This window comes from Kwoniella dejecticola, chromosome 1, assembly GCF_000512565.2.
Source record: "Kwoniella dejecticola CBS 10117 chromosome 1, complete sequence".
NCBI lineage: Eukaryota > Fungi > Basidiomycota > Tremellomycetes > Tremellales > Cryptococcaceae > Kwoniella > Kwoniella dejecticola.
In genome coordinates, this window is record NC_089301.1 from 3456380 (window position 1) to 3469650 (window position 13271).

The window sequence follows — 13271 nt, forward strand, 5'->3', positions numbered from 1 at the left end:
ATCACCTCCTTTCTCACTTGATACCGCTTAATCACAATCTGAACCAACCACCAAACCATTCTAACAATCGGCTAACCCTCCTTTGTCAACTTTGGCTTGGCCCTTGGATCGCAATTGTTGGTCTATTTCGTAACACTGCTTCCGTCCGATTCTCCCGCTTACCCTTTCCTGGAATCACTTTGCTCAATCTTGAATATGATCTCACACATGTCTTGTGAATATCTCCCTTTTCTTTCATGTCTCAATCAAAATTATATCCTGAAGCATACCCAATGTCGGGCGGGAACGCAGCATATAGCAGTGATGGTCCGGTGGGAGGATATCAACAGCCCAAAAAGAAGAGGAATAAGTGGTTATGGATTGGTCTCCCCATTCTACTGATCATCATCATCATCGCTGCTGTGCTTGGTGGTGTCTTGGGATCACGGGCGAGCAACAACAACGATTCTTCTTCCTCATCGGCAAATGACGCTTCTAGCGGTAAAAATGCCAATACTGGTGTACCTTCTGGCGTATCTGGAGTCAACACAGCTGGAGCAACCAGCACAGGCGCGGATGGTCAACGATACCTCGCTGTTGCCACCGATTCTTACATGCTACCTGTTTATGCTACCGGTGTAAGTCATTTTTCTTCGGGCATCAATCTGTTGCTGACCACGTAATGCAGACTGCTACTGCTGGATACAGCGCTCCCACTGTCGACTCCAAGAACGCCTGGCCCGCCGACCCAAGCCCACCTTCCAATTCTTCCATCCGACCTAACCCTCGTTTAGCTCCTGCGTACAAGTGGGAAGCTTTGACTGGTGGTCTTATCGCCAACAATCTCTACTTCAAACAGTGGAACGCTACTATCGTTCAAAATGCCAGTGACACTCTCGGCGACGATCCTACTCCTTACACTGAAGATGGAGGTCTCACTGGATCAGGTGTTCTCGATGTTGCTAGAGAGATCAAGCTCAAGGTGAAGAACTGGGCTTACGCATACAAGGTCACCAACGAAACCAAATACGCCGATCGAGTCTGGCTCGAACTTCAAACGGCTGCCGGAAACAATTCGGCCGTATCTTTTGGTGCTGATGATGGAACCAGATGGAACCCAGAACATTTCTTAGATGTCGCAGAATTCTGTGCCGCCTTTGCCATCGGATACGATTGGCTCTACGACTTCTGGTCGGACGACCAAAGAGACGCCATCATGTGGTCCATTCTCAATCTTGGTTTGCGTCTCGGTTACAACGCTCTCTCTGGCGACGCGTCCGCATCCGGTTACAATTGGTGGGCGGGAAGTGCCACCAACAATCCCGAAGTCAACGGTAACTGGAATTGTGTGATCAACGGTGGTCTCACTCAAGCTGCTATCGCTATCATGGACCGGGATCCATCTGGTCTTGCGGAACGAACTCTCGCTCTTACTGTTCCCGACGCGTATAACAATTGTTTCCAAGGTCCTGATGCTGCTGGAACATGGGCCGAGACTGCCAACTACTGGTACTTCGGTACTACCGGTGCTGCCGAGATGGTCAATGCCTTGATTACTGCTTACGGTGATGATCGGGGTCTTGCCGAATCCAACCCTGGTTTCAACTTGACTTCCGTCTTCCACATCTACGTGCAGGGTATGACCAGTCTTTTTAACTACGGTGATCACGGACCCAACAAATACTCGTCTACCGCAAACTCTCTCTTACTGTGGGCTAACATCTTCGACTCACCTCGATACGCCTTATATCAACGAGACCACTACGATGCTTCCGAACCTTGGTCGATGTTCTGGTACGACCCTGCTACGACTGGCACATGGTGGGACGGGTTGCCCTTAGATAGGCACTTCGATGTTCAAGAGGATCAATGGGCTACTGGAAGATCCACCTGGTCCGACAATTCTGGTACCTACTGGGCAATGAGAGCTGCCAAATTGACAGGTCATCAAACTCATGGTGATCTGGATGTTGGAGATTTCGTTCTTGATGCCATGGGTCAAAGATGGGCAGGAGAACTCGGTTCCGGCCAGTATCTGTCTGACGGATACTTCTCCAGTGAGGCTCAAGATTCCGAGAGATGGTTGTACTACAGGAAGAGAACCGAAGGCCAGAACACCCTTCTCATCAACAACTTGAACCAAAACGTCGATGCTGCTCCCACTGGCAACTGGGGATCTTCCGGTACCGCCCAAGGTCCAGCGCCATCCCTCAACGTTTCGACCGATGACACTGCGTACTTCTGGACAGATATGACCTCTGCTTATAACGGGTGAGCGCATTCCGTGATCCGAGTTTCGACCATGATCGTCTTTTGCTGATGTTCGTGCGTTCTGATGACAGAACTGGAGGAGTCAAGCGAGGTATTCGATTCTTGAACGGTAGACAGCAAGTCCTCCTTCAAGACGACGTCACAGACTCGCCATCGTTGCAATGGCGAATGCACACCAACGCTACGATAGAGACCAACCAAGCTACCGCTACTTTGACTTTGGGCGGAGAAACCTTGATAGCTTCCATTGTTCAAGGACCATCCGGCGCGACTTTCTCGACGGCTCAACCCACTAGATCATCTTCAGATCCAGCCTTACCGACCGGAACGGAAGATGCCGATCAACCTAACCCGGGAGTGACCGTCCTCACTGTCGATGCTACCGACGGAGGAACATTCAGTCTTCAAGTGTTGTTCACTCCTCAATGGGGTAATGGATTCACCGCTGTCGATGCTCCTCCCAATGTAGCGCTCGACAGCTGGTCATTGACGAGTCATAACTAGGCGTCATCTTCGATGTCAAAGGGACTGACTGAAATATGACAGGACTGACTGAAATATGACAGGACTGACTGAAATATGACATGGATGTGGAGGGATGGGTGATGTGGATGAAGTGGATATGGACATTTTACTTGGATGAGGTGAACGATCTAAACGATAGCCAATACATACATACTTTATGAGAAACTCCCAAAAGATACGCTTGATGCCGTCAGATCGCCTGGCCATCTACTCTATACGATTCGTCACCATACAATACATTCTTTTATACGTATACGTAGTACTAGTCTAGTAGTCTCTCTTACTCATGAATATTTGATGGACGGTATGAATAAATGACTTCGCAGCATACTGGTACAATCGTACAATCGGGTGGGATAACGGCATTTTGCGATCAAGCTGCGTTGATGACGCACGCACGGATAGATAAGTAACTTAAGGTAAACAAGATAACCGGTTCAATTTGATTGAAATTCAGCGCGACAGATGATGTTTGAGTTAAAGATACATTTATTCTTTTGCGTATCTGCGTGTACTTGAGTCCATACCTGGTCAGCGGATGTATCAAGAGTGAGACAAGATATACGTGCATCCGACCTTCGAGCTAGACAACGACAAAGCGCATTGACGGCTTATAAATGACCACAAAGCGACTTACGACGCTGAGTACGCTGGCATGATGTATTGATTCGCTTCGATTCAACTCGAGTCAATTCCGCTCTTCTTCTTTTCACACTCACGCCTCAACTTGAGTAATAGTCGGGAGTCAGGTATTTGGACTGGATATTGGAGAGGGAAGTAGCCCTTTGGAAGAATCCTTTGTGAAGATGCCTAGAATATCATACGAGCAACATCTCGCTGAGAAAGCTGCGTCGAGAGAGAATAGACGACGAAGGGGGAGTATAGTTGAGTGGGTGATCGCCCGTTCCTTCTGTTTCGTTATACCCAATCAGCATACCTCGCTTGCTTTTCTTCTCACTTCCCAACTCCGACAGCGACAACATGCAAGCCTCAGAATACGCCGTCGGACTAATACCCATACCCCTTTTTATCTGATGTAGGAGCGAGACGGACGCCGAGTCTTTATTCTCGTCAACAACATATCAATCGCAATCCTCTTCGTCGCCTTACATCCCTTCACGAGCTCCTTTGGCATGGTCAACCTCGCATACTGGTAATCACCACTTGTACGGATATACACCGGTACAACGAACGATCTCTTCGGCGTCATACGAATTTGCTCCTCCTTCTTCCTCCCCTGATGTCGGACTCAGGCGGGAACGATCCGTCTCTCCGATTGGTCTACGCAATGATACTGCTTTAACTACTTCTACCGGTAACAACGATCAGAACACTTCGTTTCCCTTCGCTTTCCCACCTACTCATACATTGACAACCTTGCCTCTAAAACCTCAAAGCGATAATGAGGACGAGCGGAGTTTTACCAAATTATCATCCTCCTCAAACACAGAATCTCTTGCTTTTGCTTCAGCAAGTGGAGTCAAAGGGAAAAAGCAATCCCAGTCAACTCATCTGGCCGTCCCTTCCCATCAGAAGGAGATCTCTCGAGCGAAGAGGGAGAAACGACGAAAAGACAAATTAGAAAGATCTACTCTGCAAGGGCAGAAATTCGATTCGCCCTTGAGAAGTTGGATTAGGTGGATGAATAATAATGGGCTATACGATTATACCGTCACTTCGGCCCTCATCTTTGCGTTGGCGATCAAGTTCACATTGCTATCGATTTTCGAGCGGGAATACGAATTGCAGATCACGTGGAGCTGGGGAATGGTATCTGATCTGATGCTGTATGGGCCGATGAAGCAGAGGATCATGGATGAGATTATGTGGTCCGCGGTGGTTTACAGCTGGGCGGAAGGGGAGACCAAGAGGGGTGGGCGAAGCAAGAGATCTCATGTGAGTCCTTATCCGCAGTCCTATGGGTTCGATTTGATTTCTTACCCATCCTTCGAATGATTTGGGAAATAATGATTGGATGCTAAGCTCGATTCATCATAAAATGAGACAGATCATAGCGATGACGACGGTCTTACTGTCCCCGATGTCTCTCTCATCCGGGTAAGCGCCTCTTTCCTGGAGAAACCCGACATTGCGCAAACACAAAGACAAGCTGACTGACTGTGCCGTTTTCGATGTCTGCGCTCAGTCGGACCTCTCTACCGATGTCGATGATTTTACATCCGATATCCACATTTACCGATTCGCCCTTCCGAGATCCTCTGTCATTGAGTATGATCGCCCTGAGTCTGACGGTAGTCCAGTTCCACTGGCTGTGGGCTGTTGGCGCGTACATATATATAATAGGCAAGAGTGTATGGATTGGCGGTCTACAAGGGTACGCCCCTCGTATTCCTTCTTCGGCGACTATCATGTGTGTAATCTAGCTGACATATGGATCTATGCTCTATTATTGCTGTAAGGGTGAAGTTCTTCGCTCTGAGCACAATTGCGTCTCTCGCAACCTTGAGCACCAGGCCAACCTTATGCGAATTCGCTCCTTCGACTGACTTGTTTTCACAACTACGAACCTCTCAAATACCTTTCGAAAAGTTACCCATGCCTGGAGAGTTTGTGACTTTCCTGCAAGACAGCTCGGAGATGTTAGACGGCCATCTTGCGAGTTATTGTCAAGTCACGAAACCATTTCCAACATTGACGGAACTGATCGAGCAGTTCACGACACACAAGGTAAGTTGGCTTGATAGTCGAATTCCATCCAGCTTATCGTTGAGACGTCCTCACTGACAAGATATGCCTCATGCGACACTACAATAGCTCAAGATATGCATTACGGCCTTATCCATGATTCCTCCGTTGACGATCATGCTGTATTCCAATATCTCCCTTCGACCAGGTACCAAGGACAGGTCCTCTCCGACAATAACGCTGCTTCCCTATTTGTTGTTCTTGACGTCGATACCGGTATACTTGTTCTTCGGTGAAAGTCAGATTCCGGATCAGGATGGGGTCGACGTAGATCTCAGCGTGGTCTTACCTCTTTTGCCTATAACCCTACTTATGGCGTTCCGTGGGAGCGCTGCGAAAGGTAGTATCCAAGGTGGGAGTCAGATAGAGGATGAAGTATGGAAAGTCGGTGTGGGCCTGAATGTCCTTTCGATCGTTCAGTGAGTCTTACTTCCACTTTTATCTCCCAGTGCTTGTCGAATCAAGCTGGATAATGCCAGAAGGTGGACATCTGGGCAGAGAGCTAATTCGCTTGATAGTCTCATACCGATCGGATGCGGTATCATACAAAACGTCCTATTTTCTGCGGTGACCGTCCTGTGGATATACGCTATCGGGGCTTCTTCTTGGCTTTCACTGCTTGTGATAGCCAGGCTGACCAGTATAGTGAGTTACGATGCTAAGACGACACAATCGAGCTTAACTCATGCATTTCCGTAGGCTCTGATACCTCCTTCGATCTTACTGAAGTACATCCAGCCAGTGGAAGTGTTAGTCGTCAAAGGTGTATTCGCCATGGCTTGGTTTTGGGGTATGAAGAAATTGATTGAGAATGCTTGGGCGATGGGCGGTCTGAGTGGACGGGATAGGAAGAAACGGAAATCGAAAGATAAGGTGAATTGAATCATTCAGAGAGAAAGGCCTCAGCATTGAGTACATACAATGTTTTCTCATCGTGCTCGCGTAGAAGCGCGCGACTTTGGATGATTCGTGTTATTGTATATCGCATGTATATACGTGATCGTTTCGCCTTGAGCAAGAGATACAGTACGAAGCTACCAACGCGGTGGGCGGGTGCCTGAACGCGTTATCAGCGAAACTCGAAACGCTCATCTGACTTGTCTTGCTTTGGTATATACGCAGACATACACAGAGATGCCTTTAGCTATGACCAACTTCGACGGATCGGGCAACATACAGTCAGTAGTTATTTATCGGAGGAACATAGCTCGGTTCACCGCCCAAAGGACCCCCTCCCCCTTGGGACCCCCTCCACTTTTGTGAATCTCGATCCCTTCGAAATCGAAAATTATGACACAGCCAGGTCAAAGCTCGTAAACTTTTCGCCCCCGTTATTCTGGTATTGAGCCAATGAGTCGATGAATGTCAACAGGGGAGAAATTGTAAATGATGATGAGAACATGGAGGTCCAAAAAGATAAAAGGGATTTACCTCCCCATATCAAACTGGATCGATTGACCCCTAATTCTATCAAGACTTTGAAAGATAAATCCGTCATCACCCGCTCACCGAAGAAGAGGAAGATCCACTATTGCGACACCGAGTCCAAGAGTGATATCACGTCAGCTCAAGGTCTCAATCTGGGAGAGACTGCTTCGACAGGTTCAAGGAAGAAAAGGAAAGCAGAGCGTGATCAAGAGCAAACTTCATCAAGTTCGAATCCACATCTTGATTCGCAAACCTCGAAGACCCTTTCTGCTCCAACAGCACAACCTCCTATGCTATCCGACCCGTCATTCAACAATACTCCTCAAGCCGCGAACCCTGCCGAAGAAGTATTCACCACTCGCAATGGCACAACCCTCTCTTTCCAGAACGCAGGGGACCTCTTGACCCGGTGGCATCAAGCTATCGGACAACAAAGTATTCGATATCAAGAATACAACGTCCCTCCGACTCAACCAGCAACAGACGATACGACAGCGATATCGAACACCACCAAGAGACGTATGGCCGAAGCTGAGCTAGAAGGGAAGGTGTATATCAAAGCAAGCATCGGCGCAGATCATCCCCAGGATACACTCAGGGAATGCTTGATTACTCTACCGGGTATCGGAGATGTCTCGTCAGCTAAATTACCAGAGGGCGGATGGGCGAACAAAAAGATAGCTAGGAAGAGCGCTGCTTTCGAATCTGTCAAGCTGTTATATCAACTTGGACACTTAGATGACGATTTGAGATATATCCCTGCACCTTCCGGATTGGTCCCGAGCCCGAATGAGAAGGTGTCGATGACATCTTCGACTTCGATGGCAATTGACGAACAGCTGAAATGGGAGAAAGAAGTTAGGTTATCGTCTAAATCTAAAGTAGACTGGAAACACAATGAACAGAAACAAGCCATAAAATCAAGATTACCACCTTCACCGTCTACCTCACCCGAAGCGACTAGTGAGGTTCAAGGTAATGGTAATTATCCAGCATACGTATTGCCGCCTTTCTGGTCAAGATGCCCTCCTCTCCAGCCTGACAGGTTGTATGCGACCACGATCGAGCTGTTGGTCGATTCACCATACTATGAAGACCATGATATGAAACGATCTTGTCGAAAGTTATGCTTGATCACCAGCAGGCCATTGGAAATTTTTGATTCAGAGGGAAGTAGAGATCTAGGTCTGACGATAGGAGACCAACAGCTCAGTATAGGAACAAAGATGAGGCTGGTAGATTGTGGAAAGATGAAAAAATGGGAAGAAGGCAATCTGGAGAAAGCTATGAAGTTCACCGAGAGGTTACTTCGCGCTCAAATACATACCCCTTTCAAGGGCAGATTGGAAGAGGTCGAATGGCTTATTGTACCTCTCAAAGCGGACTTTGAGCATCCGTCTGAAGAGAAGGGCAATCGTAAGAGGAGATTGCAAAGAAGGGATATATCATGGGACGAGATCGGCGGAATCGCCGAAGGGCCTTTATGGACACCGCTAAACATGGAAAATCCGGAAGAGCTGCTGAGACAATGTCAAGATGGTATGGTGACCCTTATGGCAGCCGAATTCTCCAAGAGAAGATACATCAAATCAGTTCGCCATGACCTCGCGCTATCTTCGCCTAACCCAAGTATACCGGGCAAGACCATCGAAGAAAGTTTACCCAAGAATATACCTGGGCTAAAGTTCCCTGATCAACCGATCCTTGAATTGGAAGACGTGGTAACGTCGAGTCATGGTGGATACATTACCTCGATACTACTTCCCTCCAAGTGCGAGATCACTTACCGACCCGCAGAGATGGTCAACATCCATTGTATACCTTCGAATGTATTCAGGACGACGACCCTCTTGCCGTATTTCTTCCACGAGTTGGACATTCTTCTTATTGCTTCGGAACTCAATTCTAGGTTATTCGAAGACGGGATCGACACGGGATTATTAGGCCAGGCTTTGACACCGCCCGGGGTGAACACGGACATTTCTGGGAACTACGAAAGGCTGGAATTCCTGGGAGACACAATCTTGAAGTTCCTGACTACTGTGAACACCCATGTCCAGATCCAGGGCATCCTTGCAAACGCGGGCAAAAAGTGTCATGATAGAGCTACCAAAGGAAAAATTGAGGATATCTTGCTGGATATGCAAGTCATACTCTCCAATCGGAGTCTTCAATCTTATTCCATCAAATCAGAGTTAAACTTGTATATTCGATCAAAACGGCTTAGATCGAAAGATTGGTTGCCCGTAGACTGGGACATCAACTGGGATGAACATAGCAGAAATGTGAATGTCACGATTGTGAAGAAGAAAAAGATCAGTAGTCAGGAATTCCTTGGAAAACATCATGTAGGCGACAAAGTGAGTTCTCCCAGTACAACGTGCTTCATTTGGCGATCCGTGGTCAGCTGATATAGTGCGATTTTAGGTCATAGCGGATGTCTTGGAAGCTATCTTTGCTGCTTCGTACCTGACTTCTAGAGACCTGGACCAGGTCATCTCGGACATGAAGATCTTAGGCATCCCCCTAAAGAACCTGAATAAGTGGAAAGATATCAAATACTCCTTACCTCCAATCAATAAATCAGCTGAGCAGAAATCACCGTTTCACGCTCAAGAAAAGTATATGCAATTCTTCAAGTCGAAGCGCAATGCTGTGCTAGGATATGAGTTCAATGATCAGAATATCGTCAACACCATTTTCGTGTGTTACCCCTTCTGCTTGTGATGTCAAAAAGACCCCTGCTGATGTGTGACGGATGGGTAATCAGAGTCTCGACGATAGTCAAGAAAGGAAAACGACTTTCGAAAGGTACAGATTTATTGGCAATGCCTTGTTGGATTATCGTATGTCCCGAATCATTTCCATCTCATTGCTCATGGCAGAAGCTGATTCCGTTTGAAGTGGTGGTCGAATACCTATATGACACCTATCCTACTGAAAGTCCAGCGGCATTGCACCACCTCAAGGTGAGTTCGAACATTTCTCTTAGCGGCAAATGGCCGTCATACATTTTGAGCTGACTTTGACCGAATTGATTGACTGGTAGATTGCCCGTTGTGGCGAAGTGAGTCATGTTGAGCCTCGCTTTCCGGAGTATGACCTAGTGTGCGATAGCTGATCTGAATTCGGATCGTCCTGTTGTAGAGCATTCGACTCGCTTTATGTGCCGAATACGGTCTTTTTGATTTCATCACAGATGCCAATGACCAAACGAAATCTCACATCGCGAAAATCCGAAGAACCATGAAAACAGCGAAGGCGAAGGCGGATCGACTTCGTTCTCAGCGTTCGCTTGAGGATGATGAGCTAGAGGACGGAGGTTTGGAATGGTGGACTGATCTTCCCTTCTCCCATGTAAGCTTAAATGAAGTTGGTACCAAGATGTACGCAACTTGGGTTCTGCTGATATCCTAGTCGGTGTTTGATCTAGTCAACCATTCCCGATTTACTAGAAGCGTTACTCGGGGCAATCCTTCATGACTCGTCCTTTGACCTAAATCCACTCCGGAAGATCCTCAATGAGAAATTCAAGCCATTCTGGGAAAAGCACTGTGCCGATCCGATGGCCACAGGAACAGGAACAGCAATGAGGACGAGAACAATGAGAGACAAGAATCCGAAATCTGAATTGATCGAATGGCTACAATCTAAAGGATGCCGTAGATGTCTTGTGGAGAAGAAAGCTGTTCAAACCAGAACAACAAGTACGGCACTTAACGGAAATGCAAGTGAAATTACAGGAAAAGCGATAACGAACAAAGTGAATGCAGAGTCGACGGAGGAGGAGGTTATTGTGCATTATCATTCGAAAGTCATTGCTTCGGAGAAGACCACCACTGAAAATGCCAAGAAGACGATGAAGGATTTATGTAAAATCGCATTAGTCATTTTGAGGGATCAGAATGGATGGGAGAAGATGTGTGATTGTCCCGGCAAAAAAAAGTGAAGGATCGGTGGAGTGAGAGGAAGTCAACGTGGAAGTAGAAGCGGGAGTGGGAGTGGGATTGAAGATGGGATCAAGACCTATTGGACCGGACCGAAGGTAATAAGGCGGCCATCCTCGGGAAAGCAATTTACATTCACGACTTCTTAGCCAATGATCCGAATGTAGAACACAATCATCATCTACGTATAATTGTTGTACATACACATGCAGAACTCGCATAATGTTGATACTATACTATACTATACAACCATGCATATACATACATCGACATGTCTCTTGCCAGGCACCTGCGTTTCTATTTCTACATATCTAAAATTCAGTTGTACAGATACGCGTGTCATCGGATCGGACGCAAGGGAGGCGAAGGAGGCGGTGAAGGAGGTAAAGGGATAAGTCTTGCTATTTCCAGCTGATCCATTTCCTCCAGATCTGGGTTCGGACGTCGTGCGTCGTTTTTGGCGCTCATGTCCATCTGACGCAAGTTTCGAGGTATGGGTTTAGTCATGGCCGCTTGATATGCTTGGCGGATTTGAGGATGCGATGAGATGCTTCGTTCGACCAGGACTGAGAGCGGTAGAAGTCATGTACGACGCAGCGATACGAGATATTATCAGTGAGCGGACGTACTTCGGCTCGCAAGTGCATTCTCGGACTCCGATTTGGCGTTGGCAAGGGCCATGAATCGGAGTCAGGGATGAGAGATGACTTACGATCTTCCATATTACTTTGTATAAGGAATTCAACACTTTTCGGGTCACCGGCACCTGACGAGAGGAGGGGTACGATTTCCCCTTGGAAAGAAGTGACGGCTGATTGATCGTACATCACCGATGCCGAGTTTGGACTCAGCTCGTAGAAGGTATTCTGGACCATAATATGCTCATGAAGACCACTTACATTCCATCTCCAATTGTCTCAAGGAAGCTATCACCTTGTTCCATTCTTCCTGTGTCGTTTTAGAAGAAGCAGGGGAAGGACACCAAACGCTTGTAAGTTGATTGATTGCTATCGAGATGGTCGTGAATAAGCGATGAAGGAAAGCGATCTGCATGAAAGGCGCTGCGCCCAATATGGGGAAGACTTTGTGAAACATCCGCGCGAATCGGTGGGAGATCGGGAAAGACGAGGTCGGCGAGAGTATCAAAGTGAGTTCGGAGAGCAATAAGACGCAGAAAAATGTATGACGCCACTGTTTGTCAGAGCAAATTGATGAAAAGGTCAGCTCCTCTGCGAGGAGCGCATTGTTGGCGGACTTAGCAACTGACATAGGATCCCTCTCTTGCTTTGCCCAGTACTGCGTATTCGATGTCATATTAACATCAGCTTTGGTGGCCCTGATGATCAGGAGATGGGAAACTTGCGAGATAGAAGGAGCATGATCCCGCCTGATACGATGTAAAATCCTATCGAATGGTTCAAGCCGGTTATGATGTATTCGCGCATCGAAGCGGCTTTCCAATCCAGTATTTGGGGGCCGAACCTGATGAAGTCGTGATTATGAGCTTGAAATTCAACCGAAGAGGAGAGACGGCAGCAGGCAGCATCCTGGGATTTGGTTCACAAGTTTTGGCTCATCTGAGGTCAGTAACTCCGACTCACCTGTCATAGGCATACCTCTTAATCGGATCGTTAAGTGTTTCGTACGCCCTTCGAATGAGGATGAATATTGTATCATCCCCTGATCCAGCTCGGTCCGGATGATACAGTCTCGATCTGACGCGAAATGTCAGCTTTGATCCTCCGTTGGTCCTCAAACGGGACAGACAGCTCACAATGTTCTATAAGCTTTTTTGAGCCCATCATCATCTACGTTCGTACTGACACCCAATAAAGCGTAATAATCCTCTGCAGTAGATTGGGTGTCTTCACCTTTGTACAGTGTGTATGCAAGATACAAAGAGACTACACCGGTAAATGCGATTCTGTAGTTCCTTAGGTATTTGGGAGAATCTCGAGGCGAAGGAGGGAAGAGGCCGGGTAGGAAGGAAGAGAGGTAAGGTAGGATCTGGTGCGATATCTGGCCTGGAAGGAACGACCAGAGTAACGGAGTCAGGACGGTTGACATGTCGATGGCATCGATCCCAGCTTGTGCTGCGGTGTACAATACTAGCTACGGGTTGATCTGCTGTCGCATGGATGTTATCTTCATGGTATGCAGTCTCGACAATACTTTATTGAAGCCTTATAGACAGACCTCTTCGCGATGTAGAATGTGGAGGCCCGAACAGTCAGGTGGACATTCTGGCAATCTCCGCTGAAACGTCGTTTTGCCACCCGCCGGAGATATAGAGATAGCGTGTTGAGCCATTGCGGTTTTAGTTTTTACTCGCACAAAAGTCGAAGCAACACGTTTACAAACGTACAAATTCATTCAATCCATCCTCACTTCCAATCTCTTTTTCAACAAAACAAC

At 47.4% G+C, this 13271-nt stretch overlaps 4 protein-coding genes across 4 annotated transcripts; 3 read left to right on the forward strand and 1 right to left on the reverse strand.

The window, feature by feature from the left end:
- Window positions 1-236: 236 nt before the first annotated feature.
- I303_101274 (uncharacterized protein) lies at window positions 237-2754 on the forward strand (the record flags this gene model as incomplete). The annotated part of the gene is made up of 3 exons (XM_018404643.2): window positions 237-617; window positions 668-2250; window positions 2322-2754. 3 exons carry the CDS (start codon window positions 237-239, stop codon window positions 2752-2754), a joined length of 2397 nt encoding a protein of 798 aa, XP_018267297.2.
- Window positions 2755-3581: 827 nt separating this feature from the next.
- On the forward strand, window positions 3582-6363 carry I303_101275 (uncharacterized protein; the record flags this gene model as incomplete). Its single annotated transcript, XM_018404644.1, has 8 exons — window positions 3582-3664; window positions 3816-4671; window positions 4784-4833; window positions 4922-5110; window positions 5196-5463; window positions 5551-5900; window positions 6000-6126; window positions 6181-6363. 8 exons carry the CDS (start codon window positions 3582-3584, stop codon window positions 6361-6363), a joined length of 2106 nt encoding a protein of 701 aa, XP_018267298.1.
- A 518-nt stretch (window positions 6364-6881) lies between these two features.
- Window positions 6882-10858, forward strand: I303_101276 (uncharacterized protein; the record flags this gene model as incomplete). Its single annotated transcript, XM_065968303.1, has 7 exons — window positions 6882-9269; window positions 9337-9612; window positions 9680-9755; window positions 9814-9878; window positions 9959-9976; window positions 10057-10266; window positions 10343-10858. The coding sequence occupies 7 exons, from the start codon at window positions 6882-6884 to the stop codon at window positions 10856-10858; spliced, it is 3549 nt and encodes a 1182-aa protein (XP_065824375.1).
- Window positions 10859-11195: 337 nt separating this feature from the next.
- On the reverse strand, window positions 11196-12923 carry I303_101277 (uncharacterized protein; the record flags this gene model as incomplete). The annotated part of the gene is made up of 7 exons (XM_065968304.1): window positions 11196-11422; window positions 11569-11667; window positions 11756-12047; window positions 12124-12152; window positions 12220-12338; window positions 12458-12571; window positions 12631-12923. The coding sequence occupies 7 exons, from the start codon at window positions 12921-12923 to the stop codon at window positions 11196-11198; spliced, it is 1173 nt and encodes a 390-aa protein (XP_065824376.1).
- Window positions 12924-13271: the final 348 nt, after the last annotated feature.